Consider the following 25,562-nt stretch of genomic DNA (forward strand, 5'->3'; position numbering starts at 1 on the left):
TAGACCAACTAATTAATAACACTGTACTGTGTGTTTTAAAATAGCTACAAAAGAAATTTTTAGTTGTTCTCATCACATAAATATTTAAGGTGTTGGGTATAGCGATTACTGAATTTATAAATGTATTGCAATATCACATCTATAAATATATATAATTATTTTATGTCAATAAAATTCATTCAATAAAAACTGAAGAATAGATGTGAAAAATAAGATTGACAACAAGTCAGAGTATTAACACATGAATATAAATTTTTCTTTCAGCACATAAAACAGTAGGTCTCCTTTTCTTTTAATCATTACTTTTTTAGATTGACTTATTTTCATTTTATGTATATGGGTGTTTTGCCTGCATGTATGTCTGGTGCCTACAGAGGCCAGAAGAGAGTGTTGAGTTCTCTAGAATTGGAGTTACATACTGTTAGCTGCCATGTAGGTGCTGGGAATTGAACAGGGTCTTCTGAAGGAACAGTCATTTTTCCAGCCATCTCTTCAGCTCCCCCCTCCCTTCTCCTCTCCTCCCCCCTCCCCCCTTCCCCTCCCCTCTCCTCTCCTCTGCCCCCCTTCCCCTCCCCTCCCCTCCCCTCCTCTCCCCTTCCTTGGCTTTATAGACCAGACTGGCTTTGAACTTTCCGCAGTCCTCCTCAGTCAGTGAGTGCCTCCTTTGCTCAAGTGCTGGAACAGTTTGCATGCACTGCCAGTCTCAGCCTGATTTCACTGTGACGTTTTCGTCTGTGTATATTGTACCTGGCTCACGTCCACTCCCACTATTGCTCTCTTGTCTTCTCTTCCCCTCTCTGATGGCTTCCTTTCTTCCCTAAAGTAGCCCCCACTTCTGCTTTCATGTCTTGTGTATATTGTTAAATAGCTCCTCCTTTCATGCCTTCTATATATTGAATTTGGGTTCTTCAAATCAAAGGAAACATAATTGTCTTTCTCCGTCTGGCTTATTTTGGTTAACATGATGTTCTCTAGTTCCATCCATTTGCCTGAAAATGCCATAGTTTTGTTGTTCTTTATAGCCAAATGAAATTCCATTGCATATATATTCCACATTTTAAAATCTATTCATCTGATGATAGGCATTTAGGTTGATGTTCAGTCTTGGCTGTAGTGAATAGTGCTGCAGTAACGTGTGTGTGTTTGTGGCAAGCCGACTTAGGCTCCCACCTAGGACTGATGTAGTTGGGTCATACAATAGTTTTTTTTTTGTTTGTTTTTGTTTTTGTTTTTGTTTTTTTTGTTTTTTGGTTTTTGAGACAGGGTTTCTTTGTGTAGCTTTGCGCCTTTCCTGGAACTCACTTGGTAGCCCAGGCTGGCCTCAAACTCACAGAGATCCGCCTGCCTCTGCCTCCCGAGTGCTGGGATTAAAGGTGTGCGCCACCACCGCCCGGCAATAGTTTGTTTTTTGAGGAAACTAAATTCTGCATACTGATTTCTCTAGTGGCTGTACTAATTTACAGTCCCATCATTGCCAGCATTTTTTTTTAATTTGCTTTCTTTTTTTTGTTGTTGTTTTGTTTTGTTTTTGAGACAGTATTTCTCTGTGTAGCCCTGTCTGTTCTGGAACACGCCCTATAGACTGCTTTGTAGACCAGGCTGGCCTCAAACTCAGAGATCTGCCTTTGCCTCCAAATGCTGGGATTTAAGGTGTATACTACTACCACTAGGCAAATATGGAATGCTTCACGAATTTGCTTGTTAGCCTTTCACAGGGGCCATGTTGATCTTCCCTGTATGGTTCCAATTTTCGTATATGTGTGATTTTTTTTTTCTTTGAGACAGGTTTTTCTGTGCAGTTCCTGGCTGTCCTGGAACATGCTCTGTAGACAAGGCTGGGCTTGAACTCACAGTGATCTATCTGCCTGCCTCTGTCACCCTCCTTCCCGACCTCAGTGCTGGGATTGAAGGTGTGCACCACTATGCCTGGCTGATTTCTTAATAGTAGATATTCTGACTGTAGTGAAATGCAATCTCAGTGTAGCTTTGATTTGCATTTTATTAAGAGCCACATCATAAAATCATTTCATGTATTCATTGGCCCTTTTTTTGGAAAACTGTTTATTTGCTCATTTAGAGTTTGGATGATTTTTCTGTATTTAATTTTTTGAGTTTGTTATAGAGTTTAGATACTAATTTCCTTTCCAGATCTATAGATGGCAAAGGTTTTCTTTTGTTCTAGAGTCTATCTGTTTACTCCTGTAATTGATGGCAAAGGTTTTCTTTTATTCTAGAGTCGATCTCTTTACTCCTGTAATTGATGGCAAAGGTTTTCTTTTATTCTAGAGTCGATCTCTTTACTCCTGTAATTGATGGCAAAGGTTTTCTTTTATTCTAGAGTCGAATTCTTTACTCCTGTAATTGTTGGCAAAGGTTTTCCTTTTATTCTAGAGTCGATCTCTTTACTCCTGTAATTGATGGCATTGGTTTTCTTTTATTCTAGAGTCTACTCTTTACCCCTGTAATTGTTGGCAAAGGTTTTCTTTTATTCTAGAGTCTACTCTTTACTCCTGTAATTGATGGCAAAGGTTTTCTTTTATTCTAGAGTCTACTCTTTACTCCTGTAATTGATGGCAAAGGTTTTCTTTTATTCTAGAGTCGAATTCTTTACTCCTGTAATTGATGGCAAAGGTTTTCTTTTATTCTAGAGTCTACTCTTTACTCCTGTAATTGTTGGCAAAGGTTTTCTTTTATTCTAGAGTCGATCTCTTTACTCCTGTAATTGATGGCAAAGGTTTTCTTTTATTCTAGAGTCTACTCTTTCTTTACTCCTGTAATTGTTGACAAAGGTTTTCTTTTATTCTAGAGTCTATTCTTTACCCCTGTAATTGATGGCAAAGGTTTTCTTTTATTCTAGAGTTGATCTCTTTACTCCTGTAATTGATGGCAAAGGTTTTCTTTTATTCTAGAGTCGAATTCTTTACTCCTGTAATTGTTGGCAAAGGTTTTCTTTTATTCTAGAGTCTACTCTTTACTCCTGTAATTGTTGGCAAAGGTTTTCTTTTATTCTAGAGTCTACTCTTTACTCCTGTAATTGATGGCAAAGGTTTTCTTTTGTTCTAGAGTCGATCTCTTTACTCCTGTAATTGATGGCATTGGTTTTCTTTTATTCTAGAGTCTACTCTTTACCCCTGTAATTGATGGCAAAGGTTTTCTTTTATTCTAGAGTCGAATTCTTTACTCCTGTAATTGTTGGCAAAGGTTTTCTTTTATTCTAGAGTCTACTCTTTACTCCTGTAATTGTTGGCAAAGGTTTTCTTTTATTCTAGAGTCGATCTCTTTACTCCTGTAATTGTTGGCAAAGGTTTTCTTTTATTCTAGAGTCTACTCTTTGCTCCTGTAATTGTTGGCAAAGGTTTTCTTTTATTCTAGAGTCTACTCTTTACTCCTGTAATTGTTGGCAAAAGTTTTCTTTTATTCTAGAGTCGATCTGTCTACTCCTGTAATTGTTGGCAAAGGTTTTCTTTTATTCTAGAGTCGAATTCTTTACTCCTGTAATTGATGGCATTGGTTTTCTTTTATTCTAGAGTCTACTCTTTACTCCTGTAATTGTTGGCAAAGGTTTTCTTTTATTCTAGAGTCGATCTCTTTACTCCTGTAATTGATGGCAAAGGTTTTCTTTTATTCTAGAGTCGATCTCTTTACTCCTGTAATTGTTGGCAAAGGTTTTCTTTTATTCTAGAGTCTACTCTTTACTCCTGTAATTGTTTACTGTGCAGAAGACTTAATTTCACATACTCCTATTTATAAATTCTTGCTAGTACTTCTTAATCTACTGGGGTCCTTTGCCTATGTATACATATCTAATGTTTCTCTGTATATTATTTTCTCAGTTTCAAAGTTTTGGGTATTTCAAGTTTTAGGTTTTGAAACATTTCGAATTGAAGTCTTAGAGACTTGATAACAAGGATCTAGCTTCATTCTTCTGTATATGGATGTTAAATTTTTCAGCACTATTTTGTTAATTTTTGTTTTAAAGCCCCCAGTGTGCATTTTTGACACTCTTATTAAAAACCAGGTGGATTTAGTTTCCTGGGTTTGTTTCTGGGGTCTGTAGTCTTCCATTGGTATACAGGTCTGTTTTGTGACAGTCCCATGTTATTTTGTTACTATAGCTCAGTCCTGTAGTTTGAAATAGGTAGGCGTTGTGATGACTCCAGCATCACATTCATGTGGATGCAGGCCGCACAGGACAGTTTGGGCCTTGTTCTTTTGGAATGCTCTTTTACCTTAGTGTTTGACCATTTGCCACACAGACTAAAGTGAACTCCAGGGATCTGCCTGACCCCACTTTCCTAGCACTGCAAATGACACTGCCATACTCAGTTTCTTTCTTACTTGGGTTTTGGAAATCAGACTCTGGTCCTTGTATTTCCAAGACAGGTACTTTACCAACTGAGCCATCTCTCTCCACTCTCCACTGATTGTTGTGTATTGTTTTTAGACAGGGCCTCTCTATAATCCTGCTTGGTCTGGTATTTGCCATGCTGTTTAGGCTGAATTGTCTCAGCCTCCTTTTGCTGGGAGCACAGGCGTGCATTGTGTCTGCTTCAACATTGATCTTTCTGTTCAGGATTGCTTTGGCTGTTTGTGCCTTTTGTGCTTCTGTGTAGGTTTCAGGATTATTTATTGTAACTCTTATATTTTTCGTTGTGAGCCTAGCCTTTAATGGCTGAGCCATCCCTTCAGCCCTGTTTATTGTAAACCTGTGAAGAATGACTTTGGAATTTTTAGGGAGATCACACTGAAACTAGATTATTTTCAGTAATACAACCATTTTCCAGAATTAGTTCTGCTGATGTATGAGTATGTTATTTCATCTTTTAGTGTGTTGGTTCATTGATTGATAGATACAGGTTCTTACTCTGCAGCACAGACTCTACTGAAATGTACTGTGTAGCCTAAGCTGGCCTTGAATTTGTAGCAGTCTTACTGTTTCAGCTTTCAAAGTGCTGGTAGTATAAGTGTGTGCCACACCCAGGCTTTTATGCATGCTAGGTGGCAAATACTACCAATGTAGCTACATCTCCAGCTCCTTTCTGGGGCTTTTATTTTGAAGTGATTTGGAACTTGGTTGCAGGCTTGTTGTATATCTATTGAGAAAATCATACGGCCTCTGTTGCTAGTCTGTGTTGTATTATGTTTAATAATTTGCATTTATTGAACTATTCTTGTACCTCTGAAATGAAAACAACTTGACCTACTTGATCTTGGAGCATTATCTTTTTTTGTTCTCCTTCTGGAGTGAACTACCTTTTGTTATTGAACTTGGACAGGGTTAATTCTATCAACTACAAAAACAGCATCTGCCCTGAGATCCAGGCTGAAGGTGCAATTCTCAGAAAGGATTTAAAACATAAGCATCTAGCCGGGCGTTGGTGGCGCACGCCTTTAATCCCAGCACTCGGGAGGCAGAGCCAGGCGGATCTCTGTGAGTTCGAGGCCAGCCTTGGGCTACCAAGTGAGCTCCAGGAAAGGCGCAAAGCTACACAGAGAAACCCTGTCTCGAAAAACCAAAAAAAAAAAAAAAAAAAAACATAAGCATCTGTCTAAGGAATGTACAAAAACAAGACATTCTCCAGTGTTGCAGAAGAAAAGATCACTACATTACTTTAGTCCATAACAAGCAGCATCATGAGTTGGTTCTCCAGCACCACAAACAACAAGACAGCTGTCTTAAAAAGCATTAACTCCACATAGACCTAGAAGAAAATATCCCCTCATTTCAAAATGAAACAAGATAATATCCTCTCTTCCTCTTGGCTCAATTTCATCCCTTTCCTGGAGGAAAGAGCCAGAGAACAGAATGAAAAGAAATTGTTTTCCTGCCAGTCTGTGAAGACTCACACCAGTTCCCTTTACTCCCACCAGAAGCAGATCTTTATTTCCAAGGTAGATTTCCAGAAACTTGCTGTTGACAGGGAGGGTCTGGAGGCTCCTTGAAAGAGGTCTTTCAAAGAATAACCATTATAGATACCTTAGAACCTATAAGTCTAACCTAAACCTATTGTGTGAAATTGAGTAGTCACAGGCATCAAACTGAGCTGGCCAGAAGGGTACAGGACCATGCTTCTTGACTGACCTCATGTGTCTTGTAAGAAGTACTTGTGGTTTGGGTCAAGCTATCCCTGTGTTGGTTGGGGCCCTCACACTGTCTTACCTGGAGGGCTCAAGTACAGAGACTGTGAAAGGATATTAGGTTGTACAGAGCTGCCATCCCTGTAGCCTGATTCCTGGCTCCTTTGTAGAAGATTTTTCCATGTAGATGGGTATTTCAGAACAGAGAAATTTTCAGTGACTTCATAACTGAAAAAGACTTCATTTCATAACAGCTGCTCAAAACCATTGCTGGAAACAGAGTACTCTGTGTTTCATGGGGTCAAAGCTCCTTCTAGTTGATGGGCTTCTTGTCACACTTGGGCAGCAGCTCATTGGCTTTAAAAAGAAGTCTATATCCAAGGAATCATTGGTATACGGACAATGGAGAGGGATGAATCATCTGTAGAACATGGTGCCATTTCTTATCGATGGTATTGACAAACATCCCTCTACTCCCTAGCATAAGAGCTCCAGAATAGCAGATGAGATTTTGAGAAAAACATGAAAAAGTTCTAATTTAAGTAGCACCCAACCACATGCGTGAACTGCTTCCAACCCCTTGCCTTATAGGAATTGACTTGATGGGCCCTGACAGTGAGGGCATTGTCAAAAAGGGACATGTTCTTTGGCCCATGAAAACATCTTCATGGCTAGGATGAACAAAACCGTCTGTGTCTGTTGACAGCTCTTGTTAAAGTTTTTCAAACTGTGCTGAGGTGGAACTGGCCTCTGGATGCAATAGCAGAACCTGTGTGCTTGTGTGTTCCCTTGGTTGGGTTCATAATAGGGACCCCGTTCAAAATGGTGATCTTCCCATCTTTTACATCTTACATCGGGACTTGGCGTGGTAGTGGATAAACCTATATTTTTCTTCTCTTTCATAACATATTCTGTTAGCTTTATAAAATATGGATTGCTGAACTTGATGAGATATTTCTTACCGCTTTCACCAAAGCCCATGGACATATTATAGGTCATAAGCCTGTGAAGAGCTGCAGCCTTGTTCCTTCCGATTCAGAGCAGCTAGCTGCTTGAGGCTCAGTGGCTTGAGAGTGTGTGGCAAGGGAGGGAGGTGTTTGGGTTCTCTTGACAGGGCTCAGAACTACATCACTATTGCTTTAATCAATGGCTCCCATGTTGCTCCCTTGTTGGCTGGCTCAAGGCTGTAGGCAGTCAATTTCTGGTTAGGCCTGGGGTGAAATAGGGAATCTTCTGACTGGTCCTGGAATCAAACATGATCTTTTCAATGTGTTGCAGAATTTGGTTTGCAAGTAGTTCCTTGAGTAGTTTTGTACTTAACGTTCATCAGAAATATTGATGTATGTTCTTCCTTGTCTGGTTTTGGTATCAGGGTAATACTGACTTCATAGAGTAAATCTGGTAATGTTCTCTCCCTTTCTATTTTTATGGACTAGTTTGAAGAGTGTTGGTATTCTTTTAGTATCAAAGATACAATCACTTTTTTTTTCAGTTTTTTATTTTTTGAGATAGGGTTTCTCTGTGTAGCCCTGGATGTCCTGAAACTCACTCTGTAAATTAGGCTGGCCTTGAACTCACAGATTTGTCTGCCTCTTCCTCCTGAGTGCTGGGTTGGTTTGTTTGTTTTTAGTTTCATGAGCTGCCAAGAAGTGTAGGTTCTTAGTAGTTGGATAAAATATTTTATAGGTGTCTGTTATTTCCATTTGATCTATGGTCTACTTTTAACTTTGAGGTTTCTTTGTTGACTTATTTTGGTGTGGATAATTTTTCTGTTGATGAAAATGGAATATTAAAGTCACTCACTATTTGTCTCTTTATGTTCAATAGTGTTCAGTAGTGTTATTGAAATTGGATATACTGAACAGCAGTGGTGGCGCAGGTCTTTAATTCCAGCATAGGCAGGTGGATCTCTGTGAGGCCAGCCAGGGTTACAGAGTAAGTTCCAGGAAAGGCTCCAAAACTACACAGAGAAACCCTGTCTCCAAAAACATAAAACAAAAACAAACAAACAAAATCATTTTATCTTAACACATTGTTTCCTTTACTAATATGTATTAACCTTTACTTTTCTGAGTAATTTTTGCGTATCTGATTTTGTGTTGATTTTTAAAATTAATAACTGATATAGTCATCTTGGTAGCAGTTATTTCCTGTAGGGCTTGAAATGTACCATTCTTTGCTTTCCTGGTTCTTAGGGCTTCTGCTGAGTGGTCTGTCTGATATGAATTCTTATGAGTTTGACTTTGATTTGTCATTTTTGTTTTGCAACTCTTTTATTATAAAATCCTTATTACCATGTAGCTTTCATTGTACATTTTCATACATAGATATAATATATATTGATCATACTCATCTCTTATTACCCGGTTCCTCTGTAAGAAGCAGTGAGTGCTCTAACCCTGAGTCATAGCCAGCTCCTTGATTTTAGTGTACTGATGAAACTTTCCACTGGGGAAAGTTTTCATTTGATTTATTTAGTTGTTCACTTCTTCTAGCATTTCTCTTTTTCCCTCCCACTTTCTTCCTTTCCCTCCAAGTCTCTATTCTGAACTTCTCATCAGTGTTGCTAATTTCACATCTATCTTTCAGGCTTTTGAAATCTGGATCCACAATTGACTTCCTTACTCAGTTTATCTGCTTGTTAGTTTTCGAAAATAATTTCTCCAGACAGACTTTTGAATTCTTTGTTCAGAAGTGGGGCCACCTCAGTGTCTTTGGGTTTAGTGAGTGAAGAGTCAGGATCTTTTTTTTGTATGTCCCACGTTGCCTTGCTGTGGCGTTGCTCTTCCCACACCTGTCTGCGTGGGTTCTAGTGGGGGGGTTCTTACTGAGAACCCTTCTCCTGAGGAGACAAAACTAAGTGCTGGAACACTAAATCAAACCTGATGTGGGAGTACACTTAACATTGATTAAAGCCAACTACTATAACACCAATGACCATACAACAGAAAATAGCAAAAGAACAGGACAGACTATCACCTTGAATTTTATTTAGGATAAAAGTAGAAATGGTAAATGAACAAAATAAAAGTCAAAAGAAAGCCGAACCAAAATTAAAAGAAAAAGAAGAAAGGCGAATGTTAGGAAGACAAAAAAAGCACAAGAGGGGGAAGTATTGTACATTAATGAAAAATGCATAGACAAAATTACAGAAATGTAAGAAGAAAAAAAGTTTTAGTGTGAGGGAAATTTACACCATTATATAGCTTTTGAAATCTGTACTGTGGATATATTTTTATGCTTATTTTTCTTTAATAAGAACAACAAAAATTCAACAAATAATTACGTATTTTTTTATTTTTGTTTTTTTTTTTTTAAAAGATTCAATATGGCAGTTCACACTTAAAAATGCCAGCACTAAAAAAACTGAGGCTGGAGGATCCTGAGTTCAAGTGAACTCAAGGCCATCTGGGCTATATAGCAAGATCCTGTCTCAATGCCCGCCCCTCCCCCAATACATAAAGTAGAAATAATACTGAGATTGCAGTTGGAAAAAGGGAGAAGAAAACTAAATTGTATAGTGCTAGCACCCTTTCCCCTGGATACTCTAATATTGGAGTCTTCCAGGTGGAAGGGGTGGTCAATTGAAGTTGGAGTCTCTTCTTTTTCCTATCGTTTAGGAGGGCGCTGAGCCTGGACCACTCAAGTGTCAGATGTCCGAACAGAGCAGTCTTCATTTTAGGAGCTTCCCTTCTTTGCATACCAGAACCTCTGCTGGCCACTCTTAGATTTGCAGCCTGTGGGCCATGCAGGTTATCCCGTACTCCAGAGACTCCCCAGTTTGTACACCCTGGATTGGCCATGTTCAAGCCAAGGGGTGTCTCTTGAATGCATTGGGGAGTCAAGAAAGCAGAGCACTAACATCTATACTGGAGGACTGGTGTCTCAGTGCTTTGAATACTGCATTAAATACCCTTCAGGAGGGCAGAGGCTGCAAAAGTTGAGAGAACTCCGCCGGACCTGAGCTTCAGAGTTCTTAGTCCCACCAGCAGAGAACCGTGCAGCAGACAGGTGGCTCCAGAGCTTGGGCTCCCTGCTGACCTTGGGCTCAGGGCCTGTAAGACTCTACATCTATCCTCAGATGAATGGGGTCTATTATTATCATCGGCCACCAGACCTTTCAACGCCCAAGCCTCCTGTTGCACAAACTCAGCATGTCCACATCTGGCTCTCCATATTCACAACTGCCCTCTACTGCGGTCTCCTCCTACCCAGAGACTGTGGCATATTGTGTGTCCCCCCCTGTTCCAGAATAGTTCATGCCTTAAATAGTAGGCCTCCTCTCAAAATGGCATCCAATCACAGCCCTTCAAGACATGAGTGAGAAAATGGACTCATGTCCACTGTTGACTCATCATATAGTTGGAGTCACTCTTTAAGCAAATCCCCAGCTGAGAATGCAGCCCTCTGCTGGGTAGGTAGAACTGTCAATCACTTTTTCAGGGCTTCCTGGCCTAACTTTGGATGAGGCTTCTGTGTTAGGTCTTGTCCACAACTTGTCCTTCCCAACCAGGAAGTCCTAACATTTTTAAGTATAGCAGAAGGGAAGCTTACCAAAAGTGCAAAGTGGGCCTTAGGAAGTAAAGGCAGGCAGTTCAGAACTGTGTGATAGTATTGGTTAAATGTTTTTTTTTTTCTGGGTGTGTGTGTCTGTTAATTGTCATTGTTAATAATCTTAATTTTGTCTTTTTTTTTTTCTTTCTTTTTTTCAGAGCTGAGGACCGAACCCAGGGCCTTGCGCTTGCTAGGCAAGCGCTCTACCACTGAGCTAAATCCCCAACCCCAATAATCTTAATTATAAGCTTCAGTGGAAGCTACCCACTTTCATCTTTTTAAAATTATTTATCTTTAGTTTATGTGCATTGGTGTTTTGCCTACATGTATATCTGTGAGAGTGTCAGATCCTGGAGTTACAGACCGTTGTGAGCTGTCATGTGGGTGCTGGGAATTGAACCTGGGACCTCTGATAGAGCAGTCAGTGCCCTTAACCATTGAGCCATCTCTCCACCAGCCCCCCCTACCTTTCAATAAGTTATTAAATAGAGGCCTAAAAATAGTGATTGGAAAGTATAATCAAACCTCACGGATGCTAGAAAGGGCAGTAATCCCCCATTCTTTTTTTTAGCAATATTGTTGAAATATTCATGTACACTTCATGGGACTTTTAGTATACTTAAGAGCACTCTAATTTTAGAATATTTAATCATTCCCCAAAGAAACTTTATATCCACTAGCATTCATTCTGCATTTACCTGTCTCTCTAGCTCCCAACAGCTACTCATCGGCTTTGCAGATTTATCTGTATAAGCATTTCATATGAATGAATCGTGTAATAACTGTTGCTTCACATATTGTTTTAGAGGTTTATCCATGTTATAGTAGGTTTTTAATTTATTGTCATATATACCATATTATTATTCATTGATGGACATTATGGTTATTTTCATTTTCAACTGTTGTGAATATAGCTGTGAACATTTGTCTAAATTGTAGACATATATTTTTATTTCTATTGCATATGAGTGTAATGGCTGAATGATCTGTTTACTCTTTTGACATGTTTAATACTACTTCACAATCCCACCAACAGTGTATAAAGGTTCTGTCTTCTATATTCTCACCAATACTGGTTATTGTTTCTTTTTGTTTTAGTCATCCTAGTAAGTGTGAAATGAGATTTCACTGTAGTTTTGACTTGTTTGTCCCTATGTTAACGGTCTTTTCATTTATCTTCAGCAAAAGTGTCTGTTCCAGATCCTTTGTCCATTTTATAATATATTTTTTCTTGTTGTTGAATTTTAAGTGTTCTTTGTATATTTTGAATATAAGTTCTTTTTTATACATTACGATTTGCAAGAATTTTTTTCCCATGCATGGTAACTTTCTTTATGGTATTTCTGCTATTGATTGATTGATTGATTCCTTCCTTTATTTTCCTTCCTTGCTTCCCTTCCCTTCCCTCCCTCCCTCCCTCCCTCCTGACTTCCTTCTTTCCTTCTGACAAGGTGTCATGCAGTTCAGGCTGGCTTCCAACTTGCTATGTACCTTAGAATTGTGTAAACTCCTGGTTCTCTTGTGTCCGCCTCCTAAAGTACCAAGTGCTAGGATTATAGCTAGCACTATATGCCTAGCTTTTTTTAACTCCCCACCTCTGGAAACAGGGTTTCTCTGGGTAACAGCTCTGGCTGTCCAGGAATTCTTTGTAGACCAGGCTGGCCTTGAACTCACAGAGATCACCTGTGTCTGTCTTTCAAGTGCTAAGATTAAAAGTGCACCAACATTGCCTGACTTTTTTTTTTAAAGGATCTTACACTGTGCCCCGGATTGGACTATTACTCTATATTGACCAGGCTGGCCTTGAACTAGAGTCAGTCCTCATGCCTGTAACACCCAAGTTGTGAGATTACATGTGTATGCCACTATGAGCAGCTTTTTTAGTTTAAATGGCGTTCAGTGTATATTTTTGTTGTTGTTATGCATCTCACATTATACTTACGAATCTATGTCTTAAATACTGAGATCCTGAAGACATACATATGTTTTGTAAGGTTCATATTTAGCTCTGAATCATTATGAATTCATTTTTGTATATGGTATGAGAGGTGTCAAAGAAGACATGCCACTGTACTAGTAACATTTCTTAGGGAAACTCTTCAGAATTTTGTGATTTCTTTTTCCCCCAGTGGGACAGGGTCTCACTGTGTAGTCCTGGCTGTCCTGGAATTCACTCTGTAGACCAGTTGACCTGGAACTCACAGAGAGCTGCCTGCTCCGGCCTCCCAGAGTGTTGAGGTTAAAGGCTGTGCCACTATAACTGGCCAAGCATTTTCCAATCTTAATTTTTCTTATTTTATGAAGTAGTAAAATGAAGATTTGTCACATTTTGCTAGGCTTTTCTTTACTCTGGTTTACATCATTAGTAAACAAAGCTTAGTAAATAAAAAGGGTCCGAATGATTGCCCATGAGCTATATCTTCAAAAAGAATCTCTAGGGCCGAGGATGTGGCTCAGTTGGTAGAACGATTGTCTAGCATTTATAAAAACTTGGGTTCAGCCTCCTCACCACATACAATCTGGTATGTTGGCCTGTGCCTATAATCTTTTTTATTTATTTTTTTACTTATTTAAAAAAATTCTTTCATTTTACATACCATCACAGTTCCCCCTCCCCACTTCTCCCGCTCCCCCACCCTCCTCCTATCCACTCCTCAGGGGTAAGTCTGTGTGTGTAATCTTAATACTGAGAGGCAGAGGTTTAGAAGTGGAGGTAGAGGATTAGGAATTCAAGATTATCTTCAGCTACATTGGCTAGCCTGGGGTGCATACATAAATGACCATAGATCAAACTAGATGTGAGCTCTTCTGTTTTGTGACAGGGTCTCCTTATGTAGCCCTGGCTCATCTGGAAATCACTATGTAGACTAGGTTGGCCTTAAGCTCACAGAGTCCTGTGTGCCTCTGCCTCCAGATTTAAAGTATATGCCAACATACTTGGCCAAATGTAAACCCTAAAACACAAATTTGGGTAGTAATGGTTATGTTCTCATAATTTCTCCTTCATGCATATCGTAGAGGTGTTTCTACCTGATATCCAGAAGATCTGAATTCAGCTGCATACTCTTAAACATATATATGCGCTTTGGGTCCCATTCTCCAACTCCAATTGGAAGCTCTTGGTAGCATAAGTTCTTAGTAGATTATTTCTAGTTCCAGTAGAAACATGTGCTGCCTCAGTAGTTTCAAACCCTTGTTCCTAGGATCCAGTCTGAGAATAGTGTTACAGGGACTGTGATTTGGAGATGAGGAAGGGGCTTGTTTTTGAGATTGGTCCCTCACATCCTGTTTATCAGCACTTTTCTGAAATTAGGACTACTAGGGAAAAGGGTCTGCTTAGGTACCATTTTAGGGTATAACTTGTATTTGTATGCTTTGAGACAGTCTTACTGTATAGCCATGGCTAGTGATGAACTCACAGAGATGGTCCTGGTCCTGCCTCCAAGTGAGCGCTGGGATTGAAGGTGTCTGTAGAAGCGTGCAGAACTGGAGTCCATTCTTTGAGTCTGTTAGTGCTGCTCCTCTCAATCAGTTTGCTTTTCTCCCAAGTCCTAGCTGGAACAGCCTGAAGTGAGTAATTTAGAGATTCGAGCATTTCAAGAAAGGCCTAGGAGAAGGCACAGCTGCAGGGCTTTGGAACAGCACAGAGAGAAGTATATGCTTTCTGCGTGGTTTCCTGGGGTAGTTGTCTTAGGGGAAACCAAGTGCAGAGAAGACCAAAATAGTGCAAGGCAGGGCGATAGGATGTGGCCAGTTCTCAGTGTTGTCTGAGTCTTGCGTGTCTCCACCCACTAGACCCGAATTGGCATTGTCAGGGGGAAGCAGTATACTACAAAGAACTGTTTGTTTTGTTTTTTTGAGACAAGGTTTCTCTGTGTGGCCCTGGCTGTCCTGGGACTTGCTCTGTAGACCAGGCTGACCTCAAACTCAGAGATCCACCTACCTCTGTGATTAAAGGTGTGCACCACCTCCGCCCACCTCACATAACTATTTTTAATTGTGCATAGTTTCATATTTCTCTTCATTTTCTCAAATTACACACCACCAAAAATAGATATTGACAGCCATAGAATATATAAAAAATATGTATCAAAGTTATTTTCTTTTGGATGTATATCTTCTAATGCCTGTCTGCACAAAATTATTCAATTTTGATAATTAGGTTAAAATTATAATTGTTATGAAACTACAAATTGCCAGTTGTACTTTATTATAGTTTTGTTATTTTGTCTTTTTTTTTTTCAGAGCTGAGGACTGAACCCACTGAGCTACTGAGCTAGATCCCCAATCCCTATTATAGTTTTAAAATGATTTTGCTTTAAAAACTGCATCGCTCTTTACCCAATACAAATTATAACTGTATAGGAATGTTTTCAAAATCAGCAGTCCCTATCAGGTGATGTGTCTTAGTAGTAGAGTATGGACTTAGTGTGTTTAATGCTCTGGGTTCTATTCCCAGTGCCACATAGATACACACAGAGTCAGCAGCCCTGCTTTAAAATTGTAAATACTTTTATTATACTGTGTAATATAATACATTCAGCATAACACTATTGATTTGAACTAATTTATTGCATTGGTGTTGAATTACTAAATATTATAAAAATTTTAGTCTCCTTCAGTTTTTTACCTTATTAATTTACTTCATATTTTGTTTGTATAGATAGTACCAGTGGTATCTTCACCCATTTTAAATATTCCAAATTCATAAAGAATGCAAGACTGAGCCTAGTGGCTCTGACCTATAACCCCTTCACTTGGGAGGCTGAAGCAGAGGATTGCTGAGATAGAAGCCAACCTGGCCTGCACAGTGAGAGGTTACTGAGTTAGACCCTGTATTGAAGAAAAGTGAATGCAAGTCATACGTTTTTCCCAGCCATGCCATAACCAGGCCTGGCCCTTCTCAGTCTACACAATTTGAGGAGACTGGGCATGTTGAAGGTGGGATGGCCACAGATGACACAAGTTTTCTCCTCCTTAATTGTTTGGGGCCAAAGGTTGAATCCAGGGATTGAGCGTGCTACAACTGGAGTATACCTGGAGTCCCTTCCCAAACTTGGCCTTTTTGTGAAGAAGCTAATGTCCTTATTTAGCAAAATGACAGAGCAGAGTGATGCCTGCTTTCCTTCTGCCATCTCTGGTCTGAGTGGTCCTTACTCTGCTTCATTGAGGGATCAAAGGACAAGTTAATAGGAAATACCACAGATGAAATGTATTGTCAGCTTCAGAGGTTTGACTAGCAATTGTCTACGTTCTCATCTCATCTGGGATTTGAAAATGAGGTTTACAAATGAGAAAAAAAAATTCCATGTAGTGCTGAATAGTTTTTAAGTACTTCTTGAAAAACACGAGTTCTCTGCTGTCAGAACAACAAAAAACAATTTTTAAAATAAAAAGTTACGCCGGGCGGTGGTGGCGCACGCCTTTAATCCCAGCACTCGGGAGGCAGAGCCAGGCGGATCTCTGTGAGTTCGAGGCCAGCCTGGGCTACCAAGTGAGTTCCAGGAAAGGCGCAAAGCTACACAGAGAAACCCTGTCTCAAAAAAACCAAAAAAAAAAAAAAATAAAATAAAAAAATAAAAAAAAATAAAAAGTTACATTGACAATCTTACTGGGCATTTCAACGAATTGAAATCTAAAAGTTGACTTACTAAACTTATTGAGGGGAAGTATCTCAGTTAACGGATTAGTCTTTTATTAGAGTAACCCTTTTTATGGGATTTTGAATTTTTTTGTCTTCTTCTGTTCTTTTAGATATATATGTCTTTTGCAAATCAACTAGAAAATGATAATCTTCCTTTTCAGCTACAACTAAATGATGCTGTGATTCAATTCCATACTCTGTAGAATTATGTCTTATGTATTCAGACTTCTCTTTGTTTCTACTCATTGAAAAATAATTTTGTGAAAATATTCATATTGAAAAATAATTTTTAATTCTCAACTGTTCAGCTTCCATAGAGACTGCACTTCCAGCTCTTATTGTTCCCATCTTGGAGCCCTGTGGTAATTCGGAGTGCCTACACATTTTTGTAGATTTGCATTCTGGAATGTTCCAATTGATGCTTTATGGACTTGGTAAGTTACTAAATGTAGTCACTCAATGTAAGAATTTGTGTCTGTTTCTGTTGTTGTATGTTTTGCCTGCATATATGTATGTGCACCACATGCGTGCGTGGTACCCCTAGAGGTCAGAAGACGGCATCAGATCTCCTGGAATTGGATGTTACAGATGGCTTTGAACCACCATTTTGTTCCTAGGAATTGAACACCTGGGTGGTTCCCATGCAAGAGCATCAACTGCTCTTAAGCCCTGAGTCATCTCTCTAGCCCAAGGAAAAGTATTTTTCAGAAATGTAAAACAGAAATGAGCTCCTCCAGTGTGTAGGAGGGCATGGCTGTGCACTGTTGAAAGTAAGTATGGAAGGAATACTGAGCTGCCTTGGAACTCTTCAATAATGGACTTGGAACTCGGAACCACTTTTCTATCAGAAGTTAGACTTCTTTATTATGTACAAATAATAACTTTGATGCTTGGTGGTCTTTATGTATTGGTTGAGGAATTCAATTTCCATTTCACTACTAATAATGACGTAGAAATGACTACTTGGAATCGCTAATGAAATTTGTCACTAGAGAACATACGTATGACAATATAACTGTATAATGACTTGGGAACTGGAGCCCTGGAAGAATTTTTCTCTGGCCTTAACTCATAAGAAATGAAAGGTTGATTTTTAGGCAACTGGGAACTAACTATATCCTAGCCCTAAAGTTTGATATCTAACTTGTTCTGTTACTGAGTGGGTGTTTCAAATGATATATATTTACTAGGAACAAAAGCGTTTTCTATGACTCTTCAAACAATGTTCCTAAATATGGTTGTATGTTTTCCATTCGAAATTAGTACTAAACAAAAATAAACCGATTAAGGGATTTTGTGATTCTGTCATGTGGCTATAAAGACAAACAATTTTATTATTTATTTATTTAATTGAAACAAGTTATGTATCTTTGGCTCTCCTGGAACTTGCTATGTAGACCAGGTAGGCCTTGAATTCATAGAGCTCTTCCTGTCTCTGCTTTCCAAGTTAGGATTAAAGGCATGTACCCACACCTGGCTAAAAAGGTATATTTTTAAAAAAAATATATTATCAGCTCATGGAAAAGCAGGACTTTGAATCACATATTTATGATAGATAATGGCATATGGCAGTGATTTTTTTTAAAATTTATTTTATAATTTAATTTAATTTTACATATCAGCCACGGATTCCCCTGTCCTCCCTCCTCCATTTTCCCTCCCCCTCCCCCCAGCCCATCCTCCATTCCTATCTTCTCCAGGGCAAGGATTCCCCTGGGGATTCAGCTCAGCCTGGTAGATTCAGTGGAGACATGTCCAGTCCCCTCCTCCCTTCACCCAGGCTGAGCAAAGTATCCCTGTATAGGCGGCCCCAGGTTCTAAACAGCCAGCTCATGCACTAAGGACCGGTCCGGTACCACTGCCCGGGAGGCCTCCAAAACTGTTCAAATTAATCAACTGTCAAACTTATCCAGAGGGCCTAATCCAGTTGGGGGCTCCTTAGCTATTGGTTCATACTTCATGTATTTCCACTAGTTTGGCTATTTGTCCCTGTGCTTTTTCCAATCATGGTCTCAATAATTCTTGCTCATACAATCCCTCCTCTTTCTTGCTGATTGGACTCCTGGAGCTCCACCTGGGGCGTGGCTGTGGATCTCTGCATCTGCTTCCATCAGTCATTGGATGAGAGTTCTAGCATGACAGTTAGGGTGTTTAGCCATCCGATCACCAGAGTAGATCAGTTCGGGCTTTCTCTCGACCATTGCCAGTAGTCTATTGTGGAGGTATCTTTGTGGATTTCTGTGGGCCTCTCTAGCACTTTGCTTCTTCCTATTCTCATGTGGTCTTCATTTATCATGGTTTCTTTTTCCTTGTTCTTCCTCTCTGTTCTTGATCCAGCTGGGATCTCCCGCTCCCTTAAGCTCTCTTTCCCTCGACCCTTGCCCTTCATTACCCCCCTCACGTCCAGTTTGCTCATATAGATCTCATCTTCTCTGTTATTGGGTGATCCCTGTGTCTTTCTTAGGGTCCTGTTTTCTAGGTAGCCTTCCTGGAGTTGTGAGTAGCAGTCTAGTCATCCTTTGTTTTATATCTAGTATCCTCCTATGAGTGAGAACATACCATGTTTGTCTTTGTGAGTCTGGGTTACCTCACTCAGGATGGTTTTTTTCTAGATCCATCCATTTGCCTGCAAACCTCATGATGTCATTGTTTTTCTCTGCTGAGTAGTACTCCATTGTGTATATGTACTACATTTTATTTATCCATTCTTCAGTTGAAGGGCATCTAGGTTGTTTCTAGGTTCTGGCTATTACAAATAATGCTGCTATGAACATAGCTGAGCATGTGCCCTTGTGGTATGATTGAGCATTCCTTGGGAATATGCCCAAGAGTGGTATAGCTGGGTCTTGGGGGAGATTGATTCCCAATTTTCTAAGAAAGCACCATGTTGATTTCCAAAGTGGCTGTACAAGCTTGCATTCCCACCAGCAGTGGAGGAGAGTTCCCCTTGCTCCACATCCTCTCGAGTGTAAGCTGTCTTCAGTGTTTTTGATCTTAGCCCATTCTGAAGGGTGTAAGGTGGTATCTCAGAGTCGTTTTGATTTGCATTTCCCTGATGATTAGGGATGTTGAGCAATTCCTTAAATGTCTTTCAGCCATTTGAGCTTCCTCTGTTGAGAATTCTATTTAGCTCTATAGCCCATTTCTTAATTGGAGTATTGGGCATTTTGATGTCTAATTTCTTGAGTTCTTTATATATTCTAGATATCAGCCCTCTGTCAGATGTGGGGTTGGTGAAGATCTTTTCCCATTCTGTAGGCTGTTACTTTTTCTTGTTGACCGTGTCCTTTGCTCTACAAAAGCCTCTCAGTTTCTTTTTTTTAATATATATTTATTTATTTATTATGTTTACAGTGTTCTGCTTGCATGTATCCCTGCAAGCCAGAAGAGGGCACCAAATCTCATTACAGATGGTTGTGAGCCACCATGTGGTTGCTGGGAATTGAACTCAGGACCTCTGGAAGAACAGTCAGTGCTCTTAACCTCTGAGCCATCTCTCCAGCCCCGCCTCTCAGTTTCAAGAGGTCCCATTGATTGATTGTTTCTCTCAGTGTCTGTGCTACTTACTGGTGTTATATTTAGGAAGTGATCTCCTGTGTCAATGTGTTCAAGACTACTTCCTACTTTTTCTTCTCTCAGGTTCAGAGTAACTGGATGGATGTATGTTGAGGTCTTTGATCCACTTGGACTTAAGTTTTGTGCAGGGTCACAGATATGGATCTATTTGCAGCCTTCTACATGTTGGACATCCCTTTATGATTTGTTGAAGATGCTTTCTTTTTTCCATTGTACAGTTTTAGCTTTTTTTAAAAAAAAAGATTTATTTATTTATTATGTAGACAGGAGAGGGTGCCAGATCTCATTACAGATGGTTGTGAGCCACCATGTGGGTGCTGGGAATTGAACTCAGGACCTCTGGAAGAGCAGTCAGTGTTCTTAACCTCTGAGCCATCTCTCCAGCTCCCAGTTTTAGCTTTTTTTGTCAAAAATTATATGTTCATAGGTATGTGGATTAATGTCATGGTCTTCAATTTGATTTCATTGGTCCACATGTTGGTTTTTATGCCAGTACCAAGCTGTTTTTATTACTGTAGCTCTATAGTAGAGCTTGAGGTCAGGGATTGTGATGCCTCCAGAGGTTGTTTTATTGTACAGGATTCTTTTGGCTATCCTGGTTTTTTTTTTTTCCATATGAAGTTGAGTATTGTTCTTTCCAGGTCTGTGAAGAATTGTGTTGGTGTTTTGATGGGGATTGTATTGAATCTGTAGATTGCTTTTAGTAAGATTGCCATTTTCACTATGTTAACCCTGCCTATCCATGAGCATCCTTTCTCTCATCATTATCTGCTCCAAAATAAAAAAGCATCTCTCATCATTATCTGCTCCAAAAAAAAAAGCATCTTCATCCTTTCTCTCATCATTATCTGCTCCAAAATAATCTTCTCTAGGGTAGCCACATCCTCATTGGCTTCAGAAAATTTCCTTTCTCCATCTCTTTCCTCATACCAGTGAACAAGGACACATTTGGCATACATCAGATCAGACATGATCCAAGTAAGCCCAGGCCTCAGTAATGGCTGTGGTGTCTGTCAGTCAGGTCACCCAGAACTCACTGCACTTTGGCTTGGTCCGCCAACTCCCTCAGTAGGACGCTGCTCACCCGGAAGCTAGGGGGTCACTACACCAAACTGAACAGTAAGTGAGTACACTTGGCTTTGAGGCAGTGACAGTGATGACATCTTTGGGAAGAAGTAAGCTATTTATTTATCATGCCAGGCTGACCATCTAGTCTGGATTAGCAAGATGATGGGCATTTAGGGCCAGAAAAATCAATGACAGAGTCAATGTGGAATAGGGTACCATGAAATGCCTCCTAAGGGAGGCGGTGGTGTGAGGCACAGTTGGCCAGTAAGGCAGTTAAGGTTAGTTGAGCACTCAATATCAAAGTTTTTATGACTATTAGGGGTGGGAGGCTGGGAGGAGAGGAGGGAGGGAAAACTGTAAAATAAATTTATTAAAGAAATTTTATGACTAATGTCATTGAGGTCCTTATTTTCTCATGAAGGCACAAGGTGCTCCAAGTTGGTATGGGTAAGAACTGGAAACCTAGGTGAATAGAGACCTCTAGCTTGGACTTTCTGCTGTGATCAACCCAGACATTCCATCAGGAAGGAGGCAAGCACACAGCCAATTCTACCATCCAGCTATGAAAAATCCTGAAGCCCTGTGTATTAGTTAACATACTGGCTGCAAATTCCTTGTCATTGATGGGCTACTGGAGTGGAAGAGCCAATAGTAGGCATAACACAAACTTCCTAAGTAACCTGTGTTCCAGATCTTCAAACACAGCTTTGGGTTCATGCTTGCCACTCTCCACCCTCCTATCCTGTACACACTGAAAAAGGATTACCATAGGGATCTTACTTCTTAGACTTGATCAGCTACTTGATACCATGCTCTGTTGAGTAGAGTAGACAGTCCCAGTCAATGTGGAAATTAGCTTGGCCAATGTGGATGGAGATGCATGCATGTGTGTGCACATGTTTATCATGCATGGCTTAGGTTCCTATTCATGAGGCAGGAGAGAATTGGACTGACTATAAGGAGCCTCCCCTGAGATCCTACCAAAGAGTCTGAGGGAGTATAGTGAAAGGTCATCTGGCTCTGAGGGTGCACTATACTGTACAGCACCTCTAGCTGGGAAGGTGGGCTTGTGGCCCACTACTGACTTCCACCACCTGGCTGCAGCCATGCCCCGGCCACTGCTGCACCACCCCACATACCTCTGGGTGCCTTTCCCTTCTCAAAGCATTTTCTTTAGCTATTTTCTCAGTCATTAGTAGGACATAGTCAGAAAAGCACATGCACATGAAAAGGGGTAGAACATCATTTTTTGTGCATACAGGTCAAGATGCTATAACAAGATACAGGATATGTATTTTTCACAGTTGTGGGGACTGCAGAATAATAATGTAGGTGTTAGTGGAGTTAGTTTTAGTGTGGGCATCATTCCTGACTGCTAGGCTTTTCTGATCATGTCCTTCCACAGGGGTGCACACTCTCCTGTCCGTTCCTGTAGAGCATTGGTTCTCAACCTTCCTAATGCTGTGACCCTTTCATACAGTTCCTCCTGTATTATTTTCATTACTACTTCATAACTATGATTTTGCTACTGTTATGCATCGTAATGTAAATTTCTGATATGCAGGAGATCTGATAGCAACCCCATGTGAAAGGGGTTGTGACTCACAGGTTGAGAACTACTCTATAGAGATACTAATTGTTCTTATTGTTCTTTCTTCATGACCCCTTCTGAACCTAACTACCTCACAAATGCCGCCTTCCAACAGCATTGCAGTGGAGATAAGGACTTCAATATAAAAATTGAGAGGGGAGACATGGCATAGTATATCATAGTGCCTTTTTACTTGTCTAATTTTTAACTTTTAAGCCAGTTAATTGCAACCATTTTGTGCCCTCCTTTTTTGCTTAGTGATTTATACATTAATATTTTCTGCTGTCATTAAAAATTTGGACTGGCACTTAGCAAGCCAGTTGTTTAGACAAGTCTTCCTTATGTATGCTTGAGATCATTTGTATGCTGTAAAAAAGCAGTATTTCAGTAGACCACGCTTTCTTTTTTTAATTAAGGTTCTAAGTCTAGTAATTTTATGAGTTTTAAGTAGTTCTAAGTTGCAAATGCTATTTAACTCTTAAAATAGTTAAAACTCTTAACATACCAAGCACTATTTATGTATTTGCTACTTGCTCTTGCCAGTGAAATGTGAAGGAGGAAAAGCAAGTTGGTTGACAGTTCCTGATGGATTTAGTTTATTCTTACTCAACTACAACTTGGATTCTGCCTAAAAAAATAATAATTTTGATTTAGTTATAGCTACACAGAGAAAGATTTTGTTTGTCTTATAAGCAGTGAATTAATGAATTTTTAATTCTATAGACCAGGCCACTCTGGAAGACATGGAAAAATCTGTGAATGATGACATGAAGCGAATCATCCCTTGGATACAGCAGCTTAAGTAAGCTTATTTAATTTAGCTCAAGACTGAAAAGGGAAACCTATCTCGACAGGATTTATTTTCTTCTTCATCATTAGTCTTAATCTGTCACTGTCCTTAAAGTTTATGACATGAAACCTGAGCACCTTTTGGTACCTTGGAATGCATCCAGCATGGCAGTCCTTATATCAGATTCCCCTCTAGATCCGATGGTAGTCAGAGGGGCATGGTATTAAACTATCATTCCTCACCATCTTTTCTCTGAACAAGCATTTCAAACATCACTTCATGAATATTTGTACCATGCCCTCTAATAGAATGCTATTTGTTCTTATCTGGAATCTTTGTGGTATTAATGTCTCAGCAGACAGTATTAGGACAGTTGTTCCTTTTTCCCTAACATTGTCATTTAGTTTAACAGAATCGGAGATGATTATCTGGGCTTTCATTACCAGTCTGGTTACACTGAGGTTTCATTATGGCAACTAGAACAAACTATCCCTCTCTCCCTCGAGACAGGGTTTCTTTGTGTAGCCCTGGCTGTCCAGGCTGGCCTTGTACTCAGAGATCCACTTGCCTCTGCCTCCCGACTGCTGGTATTTAAAGGCATTTGACACCACCACCAAGCTCAAACATTTTTTTATTATTTATTTATTTTTATTTTTGAGACAGTGTCTCACATAACCTAGGCCTATCTCAGAACTACTATGTAACTGAGACAGGCTTTGGATTCCTGATGTTCCTTCCTCTAATTCTCAACTGCTGGGCTTATAGCCACCATGTCCAACTTAGAATCTTTAAAATATTTTTAAGATTCCATGGAATAAAAACCAGTTTCAGAGATAAAAACTCAAATTGCCAAGCCAAACATTGTGGTATCCCTGTAACCTTTAATACCAGACTTAGGAATTTGAGGCAGAAGGATTGCCATGAGTACCACATGTACGTGGTCAATCAGAGGTATATAGCAAACGTCCAGACTGTTAATGGAAAGAGAAAAGGTGAAGATTGTTCAGTGGGATGGTGCGTGTCTGTGTGTGTGTGTGTTTCTAGCATCTTCTTTCTTTTGCCACTCCTGGTTTCTATATTTTGTGTGTGGTTTTTTGTTTTGTTTCATTTTGTTTTGTTTTGTACAACAAGGTCTTAAGTAGCCCAGCCTACAGTTCTCTGTGTAGTCAAGGATGACCTCACATTTCTGATCTTTCAGTATCTACCAAGTGCTGGGATTCTAGGCATATATAACCATTCCTGTTTTTATGTAGTGCTAGGGATAGAACCTAGGACTTTGAGCATGCTTAGCAACTTGACTAAGCGACATCCCAAATCCTTGGTTTTGTAAAAATTCATTATCAAGTAATTTTTTTTTTTTTTGGTTTTTCGAGACAGGGTTTCTCTGTGTAGCTTTGCGCCTTTCCTGGATCTCGCTCTCTAGACCAGGATGGCCTCGAACTCATAAAGATCCGCCTGGCACTGCCTCCCGAGTGCTGGGATTAAAGGCATGCGCCACCACCGCCCGGCAAGTAATTTTTTTTTTTATTAACACTGCATGATTTTCATGTCAGTAGATAGACTTATGTATGAGCTGGTTTTTGTTTTTGTTTTGTTTTGTTTTTCTCAAGACAGTTTTTCTTTGTGTAATAATCCTAGCTGTCCTGGAACTCGCTTTGTAGATCAGGCTGGCCTTGAATTCAGAGATCTGCCTGCCTCTGCCTCCTAAGTGCTAGAATTAAAGGTGTGCACCACCACTGCCCAACTATTTAGGATTTTTAATGTAGCACTGAGCTTGTTTTTCACTTGTACCATGTGTAGTTGAGCTGATATAACTAATCAGAGAGAGAGAGAGAGAGAGTGAATTTGGGGAGAGTATGTGTTTCTTAATTGCTCATCTGTTTTTCTTTTAATAACATTAGTAGACATAACTACCTCAAAAATTTTTGATTAGCATGGATATCCATTTTAACTCTTGCCCAAAATGAAGCAAATGATGATATATTTTTAATGTTTATCTTAATTCCTTCAATTGATCCTTTAATGTTTTGATTAAATGTTAGATGAAAAATGATTTCCAGGACTATGGAGGCAGAGACATTGAGATCTATGAGTTTGAGGCCAGTCTGATCTACATAGTGAATTGCAGGCCCACCAGGCTACATGGTCAGAACATGTCTCCTAAACAAAAACCAAACAAAAACAAAAACCCTCATTTCACTTTTGGGTGAGCTGGCAGGCTCTCTTTAAGATATAATATATAATACAGTTGATCTCAGCCC

General features: G+C 39.7%; 1 protein-coding gene and 1 pseudogene across 6 annotated transcripts in view; one reads left to right on the plus strand and one right to left on the minus strand.

Moving 5' to 3' along the window:
• Med14 (mediator complex subunit 14) overlaps nt 1-25,562 on the plus strand; it is a 291,290-nt gene that overhangs the window by 223,372 nt on the left and 42,356 nt on the right. For all 6 annotated transcript variants that reach the window (XM_076562089.1, XM_076562086.1, XM_076562088.1 and 3 more), the window contains 2 exons: nt 16,585-16,710; nt 23,235-23,313. In XM_076562089.1, the coding sequence (XP_076418204.1) occupies nt 16,585-16,710; nt 23,235-23,313 (205 nt within the window). The remainder of the gene's footprint in view (nt 1-16,584; nt 16,711-23,234; nt 23,314-25,562) is intronic.
• Nucleotides 1,671-1,783, minus strand: LOC121825903 (U6 spliceosomal RNA; annotated as a pseudogene).

This window comes from Peromyscus maniculatus, chromosome X (assembly GCF_049852395.1).
Source record: "Peromyscus maniculatus bairdii isolate BWxNUB_F1_BW_parent chromosome X, HU_Pman_BW_mat_3.1, whole genome shotgun sequence".
NCBI lineage: Eukaryota > Metazoa > Chordata > Mammalia > Rodentia > Cricetidae > Peromyscus > Peromyscus maniculatus.